Here is a 23,624-nt window from a genome sequence, read left to right on the forward strand (position 1 = left end):
TCAGTTTTAGTAATTTTTGCACTTTCATAATATTTAGTATACAAATATTAGATGAAAAACTAATAATTTTACTAATTTTCCTCAATCTTTTTTAGGTTTAAATTAAGTTTTTAATCTAATATTTGTATCTTATTTTATTTCAATAAACAAAAATAATTTGTAATAGTTTTGGTGTTGGTTAATAATAAACAACACTGCAATGCAGGATTTGCACACCAAACACTATATACTGCATACTAGGAGTAAGAATAGTATGCTATCCTCAATATCTATACAGTCAAATCTTTGCCAAAACGAACTGAACATTTTGTACTGCATTCAAAACACTGAACTCACCAGGGTCAAGGACTTTCATATTGTTTTTCACATGGAAGAAGTTGGAGACATTGAATTTATCCAGATTTGTAGGATCCTGGGAAATAAAGTGACAAGATGAGATGTTATATGACAACTTCAGATTTGCTGACAAACTATGCACAGATCATTATACACACACAATTGTTATAAAACAACTCATATCATATTTTTCCCTAAATAGAAAGACAAGTAAACACTCTCTAATGAATTTGTTTTGGCAGTGTTTTATCAGTTTAGTGTAAATGTTGCTGACTGGACAGTTCGGGGGCTTGTCTGCTGCAACACACACACACACAAACAAAAGAGAGTTCAGGACCTTCTCATCTCTCACTCTCGCTCTCGCTCTCCTCTCCTCTGCTCTTTGCTTGACCCACCGTTGCATCTGTTCCAAATAGGTCAGACAGTGAAACTATACCTCAGCCCATTTCAGTCCTGCAATTTCAGCTAAACTCCCACTCCAAACCATCTCTCTTTTCAAATACTTTCCCCCCATATCCTTTTAAAACTCCCCCAGCTTTCCCATCCCACAGGGCACCCAAAAATAACCTCTGTGTCTGTCTCAAAAACTCTTTAACCCTTAAACTACGCCGCCCGACACCTCCCTGACCTGCCATTCCTCGAGCTCCAAGGGATAGACACGTCCAAAGTTACCGCTCTGAACCATATCAATCTAAAATAAATCTCAGCCAAAAATAACTCAAAGTCCCTTTCTATTTCTCTGAACACCCTAAATAAACCATGCAAGGACTTTCTATGAATACTGGACACTGTAGCTCACAAGCACACACACAGAAAACACTGATTCAGCTCACAGTTTCTTTCACACACACCCACGTTTCCCTGGCTTTCTGAAGACAGACATACCATAGACTACTTTACTTATATAAGGGCTGTCAATCAGTCATTTTAACAGATTCTTTATTTCCACATTATTGCATAAAAATGCACAGGAAATGCAAACATAAAACTCAATGCGAAGTCTGAACATATAACACTGTTCAAAGATTTGGGGTCGGTAAAAATTGTGTTTTTGAAAAACAGCCTCTTATGCTTACCAAGACTGCATTTATTTGATCAAAAACAACACAAAAACAGTCATATAAAATATTATCACATATTTTTATTATGATATATTTTAAATGTAATTTATTCATGTGATCAAAGCTGAATTTTCAGCATCATTACTCCAGTCTTCAGTGTCACATGATCCTTCAGAAATCATTCAAATATGCTGATTTAATGCTCAAGAAACATTTCTTATTATTATTATCAATGTTGAAAATATGTTTAATATTTTTGTGGAAACCATGCTTTTTTTTTCTAGGATTCTTCAATGAATGGAAAGTTAAAACGAACAGCATTTATTTGAAATAGAAATCTTTTGTAACATTACAAATGTCTTTACTGTCACTTTTGATCATTTTAATGCATCCCTGCAGAATAAAAGTATTAATTTTCTTTCCAAAAAAATTAATAAATAAATCTTACTGACCCCAAACTATTGAATGGTAGTGTACATGACCTACTACACAGATCCTAACATGCCAGTGCCATGTATAGATTTGTTGATAGAAAGGTTACATAAGGTCTTACACTCAAATGGATTTACAGCAAAGCTTAACACAACTTTAGACAGTCGCCGCATCTCACAGTCTGAGGGATGTGTTAGCAGTAATGCACTTACAGTGGAAGTCAATGGGGCAATACATTCCAGAAGGTTTCAAAGCAGAAATGTGCAGCTCATATTTTTGTTAAAGGGTTTATATTAATTTGTCCTTACAAAAATGTGTGTTATTTCAGCTTTAAAGCTGTCCAAATATCCTTTAGTGGTGAGATGCTACACTTATCATTCCTGTGGGTGAATTATTCTGTCAGTTCCTGGAATCCTTGCAAAAGTTACCAGGTTTACAAGCTTTATAGTGTCATTAGTCATATGACAGGAGTTTAAAAGATTCATTTAAAAACACAAACATCATGTTAACATGTGGCTATTTTGGAACAGTGAGTACTAACATTTATATCCCGGTGAAATGATTTGCCCCAAAACATCCACTATTTGTTTTTCACAAACTTTAGGACCAGTGTTAAGTTTTAGGTAATTAAAAAAGCTGAAATAAAATGACTAAAACTACAAATTAATTAAAGCTATATAGAATTAAAGCTACAAAACATTTCTAAAAACAAACAACTAAAAATGAAAACTGAACATATAAAAAAAGGCCATTAGGGATGTGAATAAACACTATAGCTGAGCAGATATTTATAATTGTTGCATGCAAATGATTCCTGTGTGTCTGTCAGTCATCAGGATCATCCTGACTGTCTCTCTCTCAATAGCTGTTAAACACTGCAGTGCATGTGAACCGGCTTCAACCTGACATTTGATGAAATCACAGGGTTTTGATACACAGACAGCCACATACAAACTAAAACTGAACTGGCTGATTGTTGTCCGAAGCGCGAGTTGCTTGATACTAACTTGTGTCTAGTAAAGCTGTATTAAATCACAGCCATGCACACATAACAGCACTCATGTGACACTGCTTGATCGTCACTTAACAGTCATAAACACACACTCTCTGTGTCCGTCACCTGCAGTGTGATGAGATCCTGGCGGGTGAAGGGTTCATCCGTCAGCAGGTCTTTATAACTCTTTGTCTTGATGTTGAGCTGCTCTACTGCCTAAACAAAACACACATTTATAGGATTTTTACTACACATTTATACAGTGATTTGACTCTCCTCTCTATAGTTTTGAAGTTATGAGTCTTTACTTTTTTGTGTGTCACTCAGACAAAAAACTCCAAAAATGGCCTCAGTGTTTAAGGGGTTAAAGACAGTTAATGCATTGATTAGAAATCATTAACGTCAGCATGATATTAAAGAGAGCATGAACAACCGTGACTTTTAGTATATACCTACATTTTCAACCATGCATGGAAACTGAACAGCAAAAATGGGTAATAAAATTTAAATATATGAATGTATTATTTTATTTATTTAATTAAACAATATTCATTTAGAAATATTTATATAATCATTTTTGGGTAAAACTAAATTATGACTGTTTTGGGTTCAAGAAACCTTGAAAAATATCACAAGTTGATTTGGAAGTAGAAGTAAATTCTACAGACGTGTAGATTACGGTCCCTTATATTTGCATGCAAAAAGAACTTTAAAACACTTCAGATGTAGGGTGTTGTACCTCATTGGAGAAAACATTCCCTGTGACTTTGTTGGTAACAATGTGGGAGTTGTTTGTGAACACTGTGTAGAGCACAGGACAGTGGTACTTCCCTAAAGTACAGGAGAGAAAGACAGAATATGCACTGTAGAGGACTTCAATCCATTATCTCGTCATTAGCACATATTGTTGTTGACGCAAGTCAGGTAAGAGGATAAAGAGCGCGCACACACACACAAACATATTTACCTTCACTGTTTTTGCTGAAGTTAAGCTTGATGAGGGATTTAGCCTCAAGCTTCTAGAGAGAGAGAGAGAGAGAGAGAGAGAGAGAGAGAGGTGTTAGGAAGTTTGTGACTATATCTGTCAGACTTTGGCTCTCAGACACACCTACCTTTTCAATTATAATGTAATCACACCCTGGAAATGTCTAATTGTGTTTAATTATTTAGCATGAATTAGCTGATTCACATAGGACGTGTTTGGGCGATGATAAATCAAGGCACTAACTGAATACCACTCATTTTAAACACCATCACGCAATGCTGTGGATCTAGTATGGTTTTAGAGAAAAGAAAAAAGTAAATTCATGTGGGATTACAGCAAAGAAAGACTTCAGTTAATTAGCTAAAGTGCTGTTTAGTGTTGGCCAGGTTTTTTTTAGCATACAGAAAAACTGTAAAAAATATTTAAATTGATCAAAACTGACAGTAATGACATTTAATGTGTACTAAAGTTTCTTTAGTAAATGCTGTTGTTTGGAACTTTCTTTTCATCAAAGAATCCTGAAAAAAAATGATCACAAAAATATTAAGCAGCAACAACTGTTGTCAACATTGATATTTCTTGAGCAAATCAGCATATTAGAATGATTTCGGAAGAATCGTGTGACTGAAGACTAAGTAATGATGCTGAAAATTCAGCTTTGCCATCACAGGAATACATATTTTAATGTATTAAACAGTTATATGAAATTCTAATTATATTTCACAGTTTTTACTGTATTTTTGATTAAATGAATTCACATTGGTGAGACAATATAAAAAATCTAACTGACCCCAATCTTTTGAATGGTTGTGTCATTTTTCAATGCTAATATAGCTTATCATTCATGTAAACCATTCACAGTTGAGTCTATTTGGTGTCACTAGAGGTTTCAACTTTGTGACCGAGGATTGTTCTGCCTGCGGGATACATATAAACTGACCACACCGTGATCCAGTGACACAGTGAATCAGACTGAGACAGGTCAAAGTCCCTCAGGATTATTATTACTCCCTCCCTGGTAAACCCAGTAGCTGGTGTGTGATAAACACAGTCTCCGCCTCAGACTACAGACTGTTTGTGATGGATACGTTGGACACAAAAATGGCAAGAACTACTTGAAATCAGATTGGCTGAATGGATTTTACATCTTTAGTGATTATTTTATGATTATTTTTTAATCCATATTGAATTACCATTGTGTCTGAAATGTGCTATATAAATAAACTTGCCTTGCCTAACAAACACAGACATTTCAAAAATGCAATAATGTAGGACTGATACAACATAACACATCTCTGATTACATGCCTCACTACTACCCATTTAATGCAGAACACACGAGAGCATGATGCTTACACCGCAGAACAAGTCCTGGCATGTCCAGAAGATCTCTGTAAAAGTCACTCTAACACACACACACAGAATCCATTTTCACAGTCACCTCTCATCAACTCACAGCACTCGCTCTCCTCCTCTCCATCTAGCGAGACAAATCAATCATGAATTCTTCAGATAACAAAGTCAAACTGTGTGTAGGAACAGAAACACACACACACACACACAATCACAGAGGCATGTCCAGACATGCATTCACTCAGATGCATAGCTGTAAAGATGAATTACAGATGACAGCCATGTGCTTCAATGGACACTGAATATGAATTTTGAAGCAAGTAAATACAGGACATCTGCATCACACCCAAAAAAAAACCACTCTCAGTAAACATTCACACAACTTTGGCTGATGCTAGAGCAAACTGATTATGCATGCAGCACGCACATGCAGAGACCCTATAACTCCTATTCCATAAATTAAGAGTGCAGCGATGTGTGTCCAGTGAACTGATTACACAGCAATTTACACACACATCCACTCCTGGCACACTGAACGCTGTTAGCCACCATCAGCAGGCCTGTGAAATATCTTCATAAAGTCCCAATAATGATGTCTAGATGGGTACAGTAATAGAGTATTTTCCCTCCAAGCAACACATAAGTGAATTTCTGAAGCTTTACTATTCTGCAAAATATCAAATTAAACTCTTAAAGCAAAAAAAACCTACCTTTTGGCAAATATGCAATGAAATTATGATTATTGTTACATTTTATTGGCAATTTCTTACCAATGTAACAATAGTGTGTTGAATGGTTTTTAGAGGTGGTTGCTAAGGTATTCTGGGTTGTTGCTAGGTGGTTACTGGCAGTGTTTTTTTTTTAATAAATATATTATTTTTATCCTATTAAAGTATTCTTATATTTAAATGAGTGATTATTATTATATTTTCATTATAGTAATTTTGTTATGTGCTTTTGTCATTTTTTTGTTTTTGTTTAAATGTATAGTTTTCATAAGGTTTTTTGAATTAGCTTTCATTTATGTATTTTCATTTTGGTAATTTTGATACGTTCTTTTTGTCATTGTATTAGTTTTTCAAGCTTTAGTTCAAATGTATTATTAATGTATTTTTAATTCAGTTTTACTTTTGGTAAAGTTTTTCACCTAATATTTATATTTCATTTCAGCTTTATTTCAATTACAGCAAACAATTTTTAAAAATTTCAATTTAAGTTAAATATAACAACACTAGTTCCTGGCCCAAGTTAAAAGAGCACAGCCACAAGTCTCTAACATATTCTAGCCCACAGATGAGGCTCAGGTATGTAATTCAACGTACAGTAAGTCTATGGGGTTTTTAGCCCATTTTAGCCCTTGCAGTTATCGGCAAGTAGAAAATAATAAGATGGATCGCATAAAAATTACTTACAGATCTCTACTCAAGTTGCATGGTTTTAGGTATTATTAAGGTCTGTATCATACACAAACTACAAGTTTATTACCTAAATACGAGAAACACAACTAAATATGTTTCTTCTTCTAGAATTACCCGCAGTGCTCTTTACAACACGCAGAGATTCTGGTTTGAAGCTTTGGATTCTCTAGGATGAAGGTGCAAGTGCACTGATAGCATCATCTGGAGTTAATGATGTTGCAGTTTACTTGGTGTCATCAGTCTTTGTCTTTCCTGGAGCGCTTAGCTTCTCCTCAAATGGAGTCTGACACCCTCTAGTGGTTTAATCCATGCAGGACATTTGATAATGAGCTTTTGGTGTGTTCAACTCATGTCGGAAAGATCGTATTTGAGAGTTGAACACACATGAACGTCACCACAATGAATGAAAGAATGAATGAAGTTTATATAGCGCATTTCCAATGAATTACTGTACACCCAAAGTGCTTTACAATCATATCTGGGAAGCTCTCCTCAGCCTCCACTTGGATGATGCGACGGCAGCCACACACCAGCTATAGGTGGAGCGGAGAGAGAGTGATGCACATTCTTTTTTTTCTTTTTCTAGAAGTATACAGTTAAAAACCTTGCTGTATTTTTGTGTAGTTAGTTAAGAAAAGGTACACCGACATCGAAAATGATTTGATGGCACCTGACGTCGTACACAACTTTGCTAACACTTTATTTTACAGTGTCCTTGTTACATGTTACATGTACTTGCCATAGTAATAACAATAAATCATGCATAATTACATGCAACTAACCCTCAACCAAACCCTAATCCTACCCTAACCCTATAGTAAGTACATGTAGTTGCTTAATATTACTCAGTCCTTAAATATATAATTACACTGTAACAATGACACCTTAAAATAAAGTGTAACCACAATTTCCCACCTTGTAAATACAAACTTCCCAGCCGGACTTGAAACCACCATTTCACCTCCAAAGATTTTGAAAAGTCTATTGGTCAGCATCAAATAAACAATAAATAAGTTGGAATAACTGAAATACCTCTCCAGTTATGGGGTTGGTACCAAACTTCTTAATCCAGGGCACAATGCTCCTAAAGAAAAAACAAACGTTAATCATTTTCTGGTCTCATCACACCAATTAAGATTATATGCATAATACTGTTCAAAAGTTTGAGTCTTTATATAAAATAACTGTTTTATATATATTTTATATTTTTAACAGTTATTTATTCCTGTGAGAGCAAAGCTGAATTTTCAGACTTCAGTGTCATCATTCTAATATGCTGATTTGGTTGACTGGATACTTCTTTTTTTAGGATTCTTTAATAAATAGAAAGGTCAAAAATAAAAACAGAATTTGTCATAATGTAAATGTCTTTACTGTCACTTTTGATCAGTTTAATATAATGCATCCTTGCTAAAAAGTAGGATCTCAATTTCTCACCCCAAACTTTATAACGGTAGTCTATGTAGTGATAAATATAAGGTACTATAAATAAGTATATAATTAATACATGCAAGTAAATTAATGATTTACAAATTACTCAATGATTTTGCTATTGACGAGAGTGATATACTCACATTAGGTCAAAAATCACTCCATCCACTGTGCACATGGGATACTCAAAGGGCTGAAGAGACAAACTATGTGAGGGATAAAAGACAACAATTAAAAGACTCATAAACTCATACATATAGCATGAGACTAAAGCTGCTGTGTGTCATTTCTGAGCCCCCAAACAGATCTGCAAACATACTGATGGTTTCCAATCAAGTTTCATGAACTTCTCCTCATCTTCCACTGAACAAATGAGAAGCCCTGTCCCAAACTCAAAAGGGTTTTTTTTTGAGCTGTGAGTTCACACATTAGGCCGCTCCAACAAACAGAACAATGTTTTGGAAGCACAATTTTAAAGGACAAGTTCGGTATTTTACACTTAAAGCCCTGTTTACAGATCGTATCTGATGAAATAGAACGGTTAAGATTAAAATTTGGACACATGCTGCTGTCCCGAGAATTTTAGGTTTATTTCGCTTCCCCCCACCACCCCCACAATGGTTGTCTATATACACTGGAAGATTCCGTCCTAAAAACACATTAAACTTTCGTTTACAAAGACGTGAAACTCACCGAGTGGTCAGGGGTGTTCACTGATATGTTCCCTCAAAAATCGCTGAAAAAGATGCATTCCAACAGGTTTTATCGTAGTTTTTGTCCAACTCCATTGACTTAATAGGACGTGCTGTGAGACCGCAGCACCTTTACGGTCGGTATTACTCCGCCGCTTCTTCTTCTGCTTCTTCTGTGTATTCAATGAAATGCCCGTGGTTTGCTTGCAATTGGCAAAGGTGCATTATCGCCACCAACTGGGCTGGAGTGTCTATTATTCAAGCTCTCAACGGAAAAATCACGGGTGTGACGCGTTTGGCAAAATAGGTCCACAAAAGCGAAATAAACCTAAAATTCTCGGGACAGGAGCATGTGTCCAAATTTTAATCTTAACCGTTCTATTTCATCAGATACGATCTGTAAACAGGGCTTTAAGTGTAAAATACCGAACTTGTCCTTTAAGAAAATCAACCTACTCTCTAATAGCTGTCACTGCATATTAAACTAGAACAGGAGAAAAGTATTTTAAATTGACAATTTTGACATTTCTTATTTTTATGGAATATTTCAGTATTTATTATAAATTATATATCTGTGCACATTTTTGTATTAATGTGCCCTTCTCTTCTCTGATGAGGTTTACTGGCGCAAGAGCTCGACAAAATGTCACTCACATGAGATCCACCAATAGCAAACCAACAACCATCCAATCAATCAATTTCCAGCTGATAAAAATCAAGCCCCGCCCTTCATATTTTCTTATTCGACAAGACGTTTCACTCGAATATGTGTCACAATTGGGAAGAAAAGACTATCACAACTTCTGTTTCATGCCGACTTTAATAGGGTTTTTTTTGGGGGGGGGGGGTAACAGCAGCTTTACCTCAAATAAAAGCAATGACAGCATTATTTGAACCCCATATCAGCAGTTCTGAAAGCAGGATCTATTGTACTAGACGAAACTTAGGGAAACACAAAGGACTTTTCTATCAAACATGAAAGAAGTGTTATGCATTTCTAAACTCACCTGCAATGATCAAAGGGCAGACGTCTGAAATTGGACCGTGGGATTTCTATAAACAAGACAACAAAAGGTTTATTTGACTGATCACAGGGAGATTCGGCGGAGAAGCATCAGCAATATCAAATCATAAGTGCACAAAATAAGTCTATACACGGTGCAATCAATCAAACAACACAGCGAGAGACAAGAAAACCAACAGCATTACATACACTATTTTATTTTATGTAATATATAATATTTTTGTGGAAACCATGATGCATTTAATAATCAGGATTCTGTGACGAACAGAAAGTTTCAAAAGAACAGCATTTGTTTGAAATAGAAATATTTTGTAACAAAACTATTTACTGTTACTTTTGATCAATTTCATGCATCTTTATTGAGATTTATTCTTCAAAAAGAAAATCTTACTGAACCCAAACTTAGTGTACAACATCTCAGAGAACCTGATTTGTTTATGAAGGCCTGGAAATAACAATTTAAAAAATGTCTGATATTTTTCAAGACTGTGTCTTGAAGTTTAATTATTTGAAATGTGCATATTTTCCCCCACAGGACATTACTCTATACTCTCTGTAAAAACTGCATTATGACATTGCATTTAAACCACAAAAGTATATTCATCTCTTAATACACTGTTAATTTGTTTAACTCGTATTGTATGTATCCAACAATGCTTGCTTTGTGTTTACTGTCGAATACTGTATTGTGTACCTATTGTGTTAATCAATACAGATTGTTTCAAAGCAGCTTTACAAAGATAACAGGAAAATACTGCAACAAAGTTTGTTTCCAGAAGAAAATATCGTCACAGTCCAGCTTAAGTAAGTTCAGTGATGTTTCATTTTTGTTGTAAAAAAGTAATTTATTTAGCTCATTTATATATATACAGACGCTCTGGAGAAAACCGTGATGACATCGTCCAGCTCAGTTCAGTTCTCATATAATGGTGTCAATGCAGGTAGATCAATATTACTGTAAAATATTAAATTAAATGTTATATTTAATGTCCCCAACTAAGCAAGCCAAGCCAATGGTAACAAAGGTGAAAAAAGGTGACAGTGCCAAGGAACCAAAACCTCCATCAGGGCAGAATAAAGAAAAAAAAACCTTGGACTCAGAGAAACCAGGCTCAGTTCTCCTCTGGCCAACGAGCGAACAGTGTATGATTATGATCCAGGCAGCATTATAGGTCAGAAGTCAGATTGGATTGGAACAATCTGGTTGAAGATCAGTCATCACGCCAATTGATAATAATTTTAGTTTCATGTACTTATATAAGTAGAGAACACCATTTGGTCACCGCACTTACACACATGATGACTGATTTGGAATAAGCACCAATCACAGATTTTTTCTTAATACAAACAGTGCAATACATCCAGACTAATGTAAGTACCTGATTTCTTCCCTCCATAAAACTGAGTGTACTCTGTACATGTGATGTACCTGAAACAGACAGATATAAAGAATAATATTATTATACTTATTGAAGAAGAATAAGAATTAAATGAATCCATATGAAAGAAATGGGCAACATCTCACAACTAAATACTATGTTTATATTATAACAACGCAAAAATATAAACAACTACAAAATAAGATGAAAGCTGGGCTTGTATACAGTTTTAAAACAAACATTATAAACCTCTGATAACACATAACACGATCTCATTGCAATAAATTATACATTTATATATATTGCTTTCATTTAAATATATTCATATATAGATAATATAATGATATACAATGCTCGATAGTTAGTAGAGTTCAAACATGATGTCATATTTTACTCGCGTTATATTTCATTCCAACTTACATCTTATCTTTTTGATGCTGTCGTTTCCCCATTTTTGCGGCCGGAGATGTAGCAGTGAACGAAAGAATTAAAGTTTATAAACGCATAAACAACCAACACAAAACCTACGACTTTTTAAAACATACGCTTCCGGTTAGCGTTTAGCGCGACAGTAAAATGTGTCCGATGTGAAACGGCTAAATGTTTTTATTGTGCCTCTTCGGTACGGAATACGGAATAGTGATTTCAATAAAGGGTATGACTGAGACACTATTATATCTGTAGCAACGGCAGTCTTTTTGTGATGGATATGATCAAAAATAATGATCAATAATGATATTTTATTTAGATAATTCAAATCTGGGGGGGGAAATATATTATTAAACCTAAAGTGAATCTGAAAGCACTGGGGCTGCATTAAAGCTAAATAAATAGGCTATAATATATATAAAGTATGCATATATATATATTTTTTTTTTTTTTTTTTTTTTTTTTTTTACTATTATAACTATTGTGTGTTTTGACCGGAAAATAACATTGCTTTCAAATGTGTATTCATTTACAAAATTGCCCTTCTTTAGGCTTACTGGCAAGATGTGCATGTGTACCTGGGCAAAAAAAATTATAAATAAAGAGCCAAGCCAAAAATGTCAAAATATTTAGTGGTCTTTTAATGGTCTTAAACGTTTTAATCACAAATCACCGGTCAGGAAATTAGCAAGAATGGCACAGATACTGTAGATAAAGTAATTTAGCATAGAACAGCTTTTTACAGGGGGAAAAAGTCAGTGTTGTTCCACTCAATGTTAATGGCTTCAAACTGTTCATGAGTAGTTGAGAAATGCCTCCCAGTTCATTTGAGTTCAACGTGAGACCAAATATTCCCTATAGGGTTCCCAGTCAACAATTTGATCTCACCATGAGCTCCCAGGATACTCATTCTGTGGTCACAGTAAGCTAAAACTAAAGTGTAACCTCACAGCGCACTCACTGTGTGCTCAATGTGAGGTCACAGCGCATTTTATTTCCATCAACAAAGTATTAAAAAAATTCCCCAGATAGCATGTAATCATTGAAACAATGTTGAGTCAGTGTTGATGCATCAACGCTAATTACATTGAATTAACGTTACAAACCTCATTAACACCCTCAGGTAATGTTGAAATAATGTTGAGATTTCAACCAAAAATCAACGGTATAGTATTGATTCAACATTACAAAGTGATATTTTATCAACATAATTTTTGCACCCTCAGTTAATGTTGGAACTATATTGAACAAAAAAAAAAATCAATGGCAATGCTACTGAATCAACATTACACTATGATTGATTCTACATCACCGATGCTGAATCAATGTTGAAATTAACTAAAGTAATCAATGGTAATATTGTTGAATCTACATCACAGCTGTTGAATCAATACTGAAATTAACAAAAATGTATCTTTGCTAATATGGTTTGATCAATGTTACAATGTGATGTTGATTCTAAATACATTTTGTTGAAACACTGAAAATACAACTGAAAAGGAATGTCAAACAATGTTGCCATCTGATAATGTTGAAACAAGAATAATATTTATTATTAATATTAATATTAATAAAGTATATTATTAATATTCATTAAATTCCTAATGTAGAAAAATAGATGCTTTATTCAAACACTTTAACAACTTTTTCATCTATCTAACAGTGAGTAACAACACAAATTAAATGCAAATAAGCATGCAAAACAAAGGAACAGAGAAATAAGGTAAGATGCACCATTGTTTGAAACTGTGCTAGAGAAGTCATGTAAGTATGTCAGGTGCTTCAACAAACAAGACTTCTGTATAGGATGCACCAATGTTTTCTCTCTAATGAGGAAGCATTAGACTACTGAGAAGTGCACATGCAAAACCAAAATGGGCGTTAACCAATCAGTGGCCAATTTTAAACTACCATAAATGTTTTTCAACCATTTTTCAACAGACCACCCCTAAACCAAGCCCCCAGTGGATTAGAGCAAATCGGGTAAAGCGGTTGAAATGCACATTGTGGTTTGAAAATGCCCCAATGATTGAGAAACACTCTCTAGTGTTCTGCAGAGATACATGCCTGAATGATCTTGTGCTCATCAACTGCAAATCACTGTTAGTTCAATGTCACTGTCTTCACCCATGTGTGCTGTTGACTTTCATCAAAATTTCAATGCTGATCCAACACACTTTAAACATTGAAATTTCAATCTCAACCAAAATGATGGTTTGAATCCAAACTCAACATTGTATCAATGTTACCATGCTGTCTGGGTCACTTTCCTTGCTTGTTTTGTATTCATTTCAGCCTGGTGTTGGCATTTGACACAAATATTTCTATTTGACAGATGCATTCAGATTCTGGTGTTGTTTTGCTTCTTAACCTCTATTTCTTTTCCCCCTTGAAAAGACTTGACATATCCCAAAACACAGAGAGCAATATGAGAGATCCAGTCAGTTGTAACACTAGCCAGCTGGTGTGATTACTGAAGCCAGGTGATTCTACACCAGAGCTGGCAGGATGGCTGGTTCACATGTATCTGCCATGTGCCAGTACTCTGCTAACACACAGGGTCGAGCCACAGTGCATATTGGCATTATAATATCATATGAGCGTATGCGTAAAGCAATTAAAGAGACCACTCATTATTCTCCAGTGTAACAATGCCACACAGAGTCCTGAACACAACTGTGTTAGCTAACAAATCCTACAGTCTCCACGTTTCTCCAGTGTTGAGAAACAGCAAGTAGAAAATCCCCCCGGTGACATTCTGCCTTCTTTCAACCTGCTCAACATTTTAAATTCACATTCACAATTAGCTCTATTACTCGCACTGTGAGTATCATCACAGTGTCACAGTATGAGAATGGTGTGATGTCAATGTGATCATCGCATGATCTCACGCGTTGACTTGGTTCAAATCTGGACTCTGACCAGCCAAAACATAAGCCTGATGGACTTCTTCTCAAGCCACTTCTTGGTTGTCTTTGCAGTTTGGGAAGGAGCATTGTCTTGTTGAAAACAAAAAAAAATAACATCTGATCATTCCTCTTTAGACAGCAACTTTTCATTTGTGGGAAGCAAACAATTCTGCAATATTGTACTGTACTCCAAAGCATTAAATGATTTTCACATTGAAGTAGTTTACCAATACCAGTGGCTAAAAAGGCTCCCCACATAATGACATTCAATTTTCTGACCAATAGTTTGTGGTTAAGACAATTAAAAGCTTAGTGTTTAGCCATTTTGGGCTTGGCTCATTTTTTGCCCAGGAGTGTATGTATTGAAATGCATTTATCGTCTGCTGAGGAACACTGCAGATCCTTGCTTTTTCAGGCATCAGTAAGTGTGCATTATCAAACAACACAACTGCAATTGCCAGAAGGTTTTTCTGCAAGAGTCTAACTTGGGTCATGACATTCATAATACACTTCTGCTCTATTTTTGCAAGAAGAGAATGTGTGAATGTTTACATGCAGTATGAACAAAAGAAATCAATGTGTTTATTCATTTGTCCATTCTGAACTCTGAAAGGCGGGATTTGTGTAAGTAAGCGATGACGAAACATGAACGAGACATGTGTATGTTATATAAAGTTTTTATTTTGTCATCTCTTGTGGATTTCAGGGCTGCTCATTGCCTCTTCCACAGGAATCACATTTCAGTTTAAAATCACTTTTCCTCTCAACATTCTAGTCGGAGTTAATCATCATTCAAGTCATGATAACAGTGAAACTCTGAATGAGTCTAAACCAGTTTAAGAAATAAGCTAATTATTGCTATTGCCATTGGCACCAACAATAAGAGCTTCAAAGAATGAGGTCATGTGACAAGCGTAGTTGATTCATTTTTATGATTGACTCAAGCACCCACACACTACATAATACATAGTGGTGACTTCAGGCCTATTCACACCAAGGACAATAACCATAAAGATATAGTATAAAAATCCAAAATCCACCCTGATTTTTTTCATGTTCAAGAAGCTGTTTCACTTGGATATACAGTACATCACAATAGGGAAGAAAAGACTATCACAACTTCTGTTTCATGCAAATTTTAAAGCAACAGACGACATAACCGCAGGATGCTCCTATAATAAACAATGTTATCGTGCATTGGTGTGGATGATAATATAGATATCGTTATAGTTATCGTTCTTGGCATCAACGGGCCTTTACAGTACATATATGGACACAACATGTTAAAGATGTGACTGTCACCACTTATTTGGGTAAGATTCATATAAATATGAAAATGTTTTATTCAGTCATGCATTTTAATGTTTTTATTTCTTTCTGACACAGAAAAACAGGTTTTAGGTCTGTTGTATACAAGTCCGTGCTGACCTTTCACCTCAGCAAAGATCTCCTCTGTGCTACCAGTGAAGGATCTCTCTTATGTGACCCCACAGCCTAGTTATCCACAGGTTGACGCCCATTTCAGTGAGATACTGCAGCTCTGGTGTGAGCATCTTCCTGCAGAGCTTTCCATGTGCTTTGTCGACATTCTTTTTCAGATTGTATCCCATAATCGACTTCTCACCGATGGGTTGCCACGGCTGCATGGAAGTCTCCACGATGCTTCCTGCATCAACGGCATGGCCTCCTTCAATGCAAATGGAAGCCATTTCTGCATTTCTGCGCTGCAGCTCTGCGACATCTCTCGCCATGCGCTCACGGCCGTAAGCGTCCACTTTACGCCAGAAGGTGGCGTTGAAATACTGGTAAAGCTTCCAATCGATGGCGTTCCACTCCAGCGCCTTGGCCCTGAGCTCTGGAGTCAGTTTTGAAATGGTTGAATCTTTCCGAGCATTGAGTTTGAAGAAAAGCAAGTCCTCCATGTCCCAGCAGAGGCTGTCCTTGAGCAGGATAAGCGACTCTTCAAAATACTCCACAAGCATTACCAATTGGAAGCGCTTGGCGATTGCGCGAATGGCCTCATCCACCTTTGGGTCATCTGGATGTAAGTTATTATCCTGGCCGAAGTCAAAGAAAAGCAAGTTTTTGAGATAAAAAGAATTGAATCCTTCTGGGTCATAGTAAAGCGTTGGATCTGTCAGGAATTCTCTCAGCTTATCGTCCCCAGAAAGCTTCCACGTGAGAGGTACAAGGCGTCCGAAATAGTGGAAAGAGGACTCGGCAAGATCAGCCGGGTCCCGGAGGATTGTGATGTACGAGGAGTCGGCTGGAAGCACTTTGGCCACCTCAGCTGTATTGAAACGCATGTGATTACAGATGATGTTGAAGCACATTCCAGGCCTGTAGTCCTTCACTTGTGAGTGATGGAAAGGGGAGGGGTAAAAGAAGTCATTGCGGCTGTTGGGGAAGGCAAATTTGAGGTGGTGTTTTTCGCCAAAGCGAAAGAGGATGTTGAGAAAAGTGCTACTGGCTGTTTTATGGGTTTTCATGAACATGATGTCCACTTTTGGAGTGCAGATTCTCTGCCCAGAGGCATGATGGGAGTCGTTTGAGATTGTTGAGGAGTGGGCGGCAGAAGGGCGATGAGCACATGAATAAGGCACTGGGACCCTGTAAACAAAAATGGACAAAAATTCTGTCATTTGAATTTATTTTTAGATATATTTTAATCATCTTTAGAATAAGGTGTTAAACTAGTGGTGTCAAATCGATTCTTCGTGATTAATTGCATATATATACAGTATGCATATATATACAGTATATATGCATATGCATTAATTACATATATATACAGTATAAAAGTGCGCGTGTGTGTATTACACTCATATATTATATATTTACAAACTTTTATGTTAGATGCGATAAATCGATTTGACACCTCTAGTTAAAACAGATAAATAAACCAAAAATATCTTGCGATCTATATCCATATTCAAACACATCAAAAGAACAATTAACTTTTTGCTTTGTGGCATGATTTTCATGACAATTTAAGCACACACAAACACGCATGCACGCACACACACACACACACACACACACACACACACACACACACACACACACACACACACACACACACACACACACACACTCCCAAGTTTGACTTTGGTTTTGGGTCAGTAAAATTAATACTTTTATTCTGTAAGGAAGCAAGAAATTGATCAAAGGTGAAAGTAAAGATATTTATAATGTTAATAAAATATTTTTTTGTATCATGGTTTTGTATCAACTGTTTTCAACATTAAAAATAAGTTTCTTGGGCAGCAAATCAGCATATTAGAATGATTTCTGAATTGTCATGACACTGAAGACTGCATGTTTGATCAAATAAATGCAGCCTTTATATATATACAGTATATTGATATAAATCAATTTTACAGCACTAATATTATACTATACATATATATATATATATATATATATATATATATATATATATATATAGTATAATATTAGTGCTGTAAAATTGATTAATCGCGATTAATCGCATCTAAGTTCGTGTTTATATAGCCTAATATATGTGTGTGTTAAATAAAATAAAATATAATATAATTCAAAAATGTTTTCTGTCAGGATAGATCAGAACAAGAATTTAGGGAGAATTTAGGCCTTCATTTTCTTGAAGGTTCATGGAAAAATACTTCTATAATCCAATGAAACTTTGACTTGTTTTTGTTCAAAGTCCATGAAGGGACTCACTCTTGCAGGCCAAATTGGACCTCTGGGGTGGACAGGCAGTACAAAAGAATCATGCAGGTGGTCAGGAGCACACCCAGGATCAGTCCCTTACAGATGGACCTCCATTGCCTCACTGGCTTTCCAACCATCATTACACACACTACCAAGTTTGACTTTGGTTTTGGGTCAGTAAAATTAATACTTTTATTCTGTAAGGAAGCAAGAAATTTATCAAAGGTGAAAGTAAAGATATTTATAATGTTAATAAAATAATTTATTTGTATCATGGTTTTGTATCAACTGTTTTCAACATTAAAAATAAGTTTCTTGGGCAGCAAATCAGCATATTAGAATGATTTCTGAATTGTCATATGACACTGAAGACTGCATGTTTGATCAAATAAATGCAGCCTTTATATATATATATAGTATAATATTAGTGCTATAAAATTTATTAATCGCGATTAATCGCATCTAACATAAAAGTTTGTGTTTATATAGCCTAATATATGTGTGTGTTAAATAAAATATAATTAAAAAATGTTTTCTGTCAGGATAGATCAGAACAAGAATTTAGGGAGAATTTAGGCCTTCATTTTCTTGAAGGTTCATGGAAAAATACTACTATAATCCAATGAAACTTTGACTTGTTTTTGTTCAAAGTCCATGAAGGGACTCACTCTTGCAGGCCGAATTGGACCTCTGGGGTGGACAGGCAGTACAAAAGAATCATGCAGGTGGTCAGGAGCACACCCAGGATCAGTCCCTTACAGATAGACCTCCATTGCCTCACTGGCTTTCCAACCATCATAGCTGCCTGGTTGGACTCTGGAAGAAAATCCTGAAACAAAGAGAAAGAATCTTCAATAATGACATGGTGCTACTGGGTGCAACTTTAATGGATTTGTTTTTAACCGTGTATCTTTAAAGGGCCTTTTACGTAAATATAGTTTAAATGTGCTGCGGTATGTACTTTGTCTACGCATGCAGAGTCCTCTAGTGCGGCATGAAGCATTTCTAATGGGTTAAGAGACATTCGTCACCATTTCCTCAAGTGCCCAATTATTTAGGTACACTGCTGCTCACTCAAATTGCTTTTCTCCCATGAGTTCATCCATTTGATCTACATCTGCTGAACATGTGTTTATGATGGGATTAGCAGTGGCATTGCAGGTAATTTAACTGTGAGATTCTAGAATATATTAATTTTAGGTGATGGGACAGTTCACTGTTTCTTTTAAGATATTCTCTATATTTAATCACAGATTAGTTGTTTTGTTGTAGTAGTCTCACAAATGTCTTACAAAAGTCTCACCCAAAGCCAAGAAATTCCATAAAAATTGTTTTGCAGTTGCCTTTCTTTGTTTAAACTCTTTACTTCACCTGCTACCTTTGTGTTAATACCCTTCTTAAAATAATAAAACAGAAGAAGACATATTTCCACTTTTGTTTGTATGCATTATGCTATGCTGTTGTAATGTGTTGGTGCTACAACCCCAAATCCATAAAAGTTGGGACATTTTGTAAAATGCAATAAAATCAAGAATCTGAGATTTGTTCATTCTCTTGAACCTTTATTTAACTGACAAAAGTACATAGAAAAGTTTTCACTGACCAACTTAATTGTATTTTGTAAATTGAAACAAATTTTGATTTTAATGGCTGCAACACACACAGAAGAAGAAGAGACGGTCGATCGGTGTGTTTACATCTCTCAACAAGTGTTTCAACTGCGGAAATATATCAATAAAACAGCTTGAGAATAGTATCTCGCGTAGCATTACATTCACCTCAGGCATTTATTGTCGACAGAAGGTTATTTCGGTAGAGAAATTAACTCTATGAGAAGCATTTTGTATATGCACTATATTACCATATTCATTATATTTACTTCACCTGTCAGTAATGTTTTGATTATTTAATGTATGTTTAAATAAATTTGCCACAATATACCCCCAATATATATTGTACATGTTAATAGTTTAAATAGTGCTATGCGGGGCATGCTTGACACAATTTTTTTTATTCTTTGATATTCTGATCCTGAGATGAATGCCGGTTGTTGAGACTGCGCGACTGCGGGGTTCATTATGAGGGCCAGCTGTCCAGCGAATGAATTATGCATTCAAAAGAAAAGTGACACTGTCCGCATCTCTTCATGTCCCATAGACCAGTATCAGTTATCTGCGGTGCAGGGCCACAGGTGGAAAACGTAATAATACCAAGAGAACATGTTAGAAGCAGTGACTACGACAGCCATGCTGCTGAGCACTGTCACCAAAAGATATAAAACAAAGCATCAGCAGTGACTAGAAATCTAGAAGTCTGAAGGAACCCATTGTTCTTATTTGCAGCAATCGCTAACCCTACATTTTTCAAAGTCATCCTTTGTTGACAGAAAAAAACACTAACAACATCATCACTGTTATGCTGATGGCCACGGATAATGAAGATTTTTCCAGACCCACAAAGAACTGCTATAGCAGCTGCATCTCCTAATTTAGGATAAAACTCATAAATGCATCCATCACACACCAGTTTTGTTTTTTTGTGAGATATCAGTACAGTGTATAACAATCTTTGGATATGTTGAATGTTGGATTTACTCATGGGTGTTCAGAAAAGTGGACCTGAAAACTGGGAGATTACACTGTATAGTAATTTCTGCATTAAATCTGTTTAATTTCTGTGCAGCTGGCAAATTCATAACAGACAAGAAGTCACTGTAATGAAGTTTAATGATGGGTTACAAATGCCACAAGAAAGCAGTCAAATTAAGCAGTCTGATTAGAAAGGAACATTTAGGAATGCAACTGATTACATTCCATCAGCAAATTATGTTATCTACATCATAATAATAAAATAATTTTAAAAATCTGGTATTTCCAGTAAAAACATCTAAACATCCATAAACAAGCAAAATTGCATCAACTATTAAGAATATATGGATTTAAATGTATTTTTCTTACCAGAATGGTAAATTATACTTTTGTGTTTCAATAAATACAATATCATTTAGTGAGGTTTATGCTTAAATCATGAAAACATTTTATTTTATTTTACATATACATTACATTTTATTTAATAAAATAAAACTTACATTTACATATTTTTTAGTTATGTGGATGTTTAGACAAAAAAAAAAATAGACAACCAAAATGATCGATTGATACTGATTGTTTACAGTGAGTTAAAGACACTGCAGACAATGATATTATATATTCTCCCAATATAATGTATACTGAAGATTAAATATAAAGCATTAGTATAACATCTTACCAAATCATGTAGATATCCCTGTCACAGCTTGATTGGCAGAAAAGGGCAATTTTGTGAAGAAAGATGCAGGGTCAAGACTGGAAAAACCATTGATTCCTTCTCAGTTAACTGTCCAGACGTGCAGTCCAAGGTTAGGAGATCGTATCCCTGTGAAATATCCGGGCGATCATGATTTTGAAGCCCCCGCCTCTCCTCTCCTCTCCTCCTCTGTCTGCACACTGTACAGCTGAGCTGGCTAAACCGAACACAAAAGAGGCTCGACTAGTGCTCCTGTGACGCAAGACCGGCGTCTGGGGACCTGCACCTGTCACTCTGTGTGTGTGTTTGCACATGTGAATGAAGGTACAGCAGAGAAGAGTGGAAGAAGAAGTGAGGAAGAGAGAAAAAGAATAGGAGAGGGAGAGATTCGAAACAGGGTTAGCGAGAGCAAATGAATAAGAGGAAAGGTAAGGGTAAGGAACACAAGAAAGGAGGAGGGATCTATTCAAGGTGGAAACAGAGAGCTATTGAGAACAGATTGCTGGTTTGAAGTGTGAAAGTTGCTAGAAAGGGTAATGCATGAGAGGGGCCAATGCAAAATTCCAGGTATTCGGCTACAAACTTCAGTTCCAAACTGAACCAGCTTGCTTATGTTTTCATGTCCAAGTAACAAAAACACATTCTTAGCATGGATCAGGTCTGATTATTATAAAGTGAAACTGCACAAAAATCACTGACACAGAAATTATTTTAAAATTGAGAGAAACAAGTCTAAGTCTTAAAGATGTCTTAGAATTGTTTGCATACGAATATATTTTATGGTTAAGAGTATTTTTTACATGATTGGTTAGTGGTAGTTTCATGTGAACTTTAGTGACCTGTGCACATATCTCTATATAGAAACTCCCATAGGAACTATTAAATGAGCCCAGGAAGAACTTTTGACAACTTGCTGAATAATGTGCCTTTGTTTTCTTAGTGACCGATGGAAATAATCTATTCTTATCTCTTATCTCTTGCAATATGAGTTTCCATACAGAGATTTGTTCCAGGTGGATTTAGGTAAACAAAAGCTCTTGACACATTATCCAGCACATTATTACTTGCCATGTCCTAAATCCTGACATGATTTTTTTCCCCACAATCCAACTTTTGTGAGGTGTTTTTTAAGGAACTGACACCGAGGGTCCTATATACAGTAGACCCTATAGAGTACATTTAGTTAACACACAGGGTTGAAGGACTTAAGGTGTGGGTCTTTGAAATGTGTTGACTATCATTCAGTATGCAAATATTTCATGTTTATTGATCCTTTGACAATGCTAAAGCTTTTAATAGTCTAATAAAACTTTTTTCATAGTGTATAAAGAGTTTAGAGAAACATTTCAAAGGAAGAGAATTTATCTGAAATAGAAAGCCTTTTGTAACATTATAAATATTTACTATCACTTTTGATCACTTTAATGTATCCTTGTTGAAAAACAAGATAAGAAAAACCCTTACTGGCCCCAAAATTTTGAACAGAGCTACATATTTTCATAAGAAGTTGGTTGAAATCAAGCATTTATTAATGAACCCCCTACTTAATAACTGTTGTCACCATGAAATCAAAATAGACAATATTGATAGAGAATATTGCAGAATAAATTATTTATCCGTGCACATATGTGCCCTCATTATCTTTAATCATAATTGTCACGGTTCATGAATTCACTGTTTCCTTCTTGTCTCGTGTACTTGTTGTTATGTGTGTGTGTGGGTGTGTGCGAGTGGGCGTTACCGCTCTGATCAGCGCATCAGCGATCCAGCTGATCTCACTCTCATCACCAGCTGCAGTCAATCCATCCACCTATAAAGTCTCACCGCACTTGTCTCTCTTTGTCAGATCGTTGTTTTGGTGTCTTCCGTGTGTGTGTATCCAGTCCCCGTCGGAGTTTCAGTTCCTGTCTTGATTTCCTGTTTGGTGTTCAACTGGTTTTCGTTCGTCATCTGGATTTCTTCACGATTCGTCATCACATCACTACACCACCGGATTGCTGACCATCTTGTCCCTGCGTCACCCAACCAGAGAGAGACCTGTTCATCTATTCCAGCCTGAGAGAGACTTGTTCATCTATTTTCCTCAATAAAGAGTTTTACTTGCATTATTGCTTCCGTCTCATTGAGCGTGACATAACGATCTGACCGTGTCAATGGAAGCAGCGAGTAATCCCTCAACTTTGGATGAGTTTGTAAACTCCAGC

The 23,624-nt window shown here is 35.8% G+C and overlaps 2 protein-coding genes across 3 annotated transcripts in view; both read right to left on the bottom strand.

The window, feature by feature from the left end:
• ppil2 (peptidylprolyl isomerase (cyclophilin)-like 2) overlaps positions 1 to 11,681 on the bottom strand; it is a 36,385-nt gene extending 24,704 nt beyond the window's left edge. The window contains exons 1-9 of the mRNA XM_082170841.1: positions 11,525 to 11,681; positions 11,105 to 11,154; positions 9,709 to 9,754; positions 8,153 to 8,215; positions 7,611 to 7,662; positions 3,791 to 3,842; positions 3,563 to 3,654; positions 2,950 to 3,039; positions 337 to 412 (exon numbers count right to left, since the gene is read on the bottom strand). Of these exons, the coding sequence (XP_082026967.1) occupies positions 337 to 412; positions 2,950 to 3,039; positions 3,563 to 3,654; positions 3,791 to 3,842; positions 7,611 to 7,662; positions 8,153 to 8,215; positions 9,709 to 9,754; positions 11,105 to 11,154; positions 11,525 to 11,556 (553 nt within the window). The 5' untranslated portion in view covers positions 11,557 to 11,681. The remainder of the gene's footprint in view (positions 1 to 336; positions 413 to 2,949; positions 3,040 to 3,562; positions 3,655 to 3,790; positions 3,843 to 7,610; positions 7,663 to 8,152; positions 8,216 to 9,708; positions 9,755 to 11,104; positions 11,155 to 11,524) is intronic.
• A 3,422-nt stretch (positions 11,682 to 15,103) lies between these two features.
• On the bottom strand, positions 15,104 to 21,843 carry gal3st1a (galactose-3-O-sulfotransferase 1a; the record flags this gene model as incomplete). 2 transcript variants are annotated; one of them, XM_082170851.1, is made up of 3 exons in its annotated part: positions 15,104 to 17,052; positions 18,804 to 18,964; positions 21,403 to 21,843. In XM_082170851.1, 2 exons carry the CDS (start codon positions 18,932 to 18,934, stop codon positions 15,900 to 15,902), a joined length of 1,284 nt encoding a protein of 427 aa, XP_082026977.1. In that variant the 3' UTR covers positions 15,104 to 15,899. The 2 variants fall into 2 exon arrangements, with proteins under 2 accessions (XP_082026977.1, XP_082026978.1); XM_082170852.1 differs by lacking the exons at positions 18,804 to 18,964; positions 21,403 to 21,843 and adding an exon at positions 18,145 to 18,275.
• Positions 21,844 to 23,624: the final 1,781 nt, after the last annotated feature.

Source organism: Leuciscus leuciscus (assembly GCF_965113295.1).
Source record: "Leuciscus leuciscus genome assembly, chromosome: 5".
Lineage (NCBI taxonomy): Eukaryota > Metazoa > Chordata > Actinopteri > Cypriniformes > Leuciscidae > Leuciscus > Leuciscus leuciscus.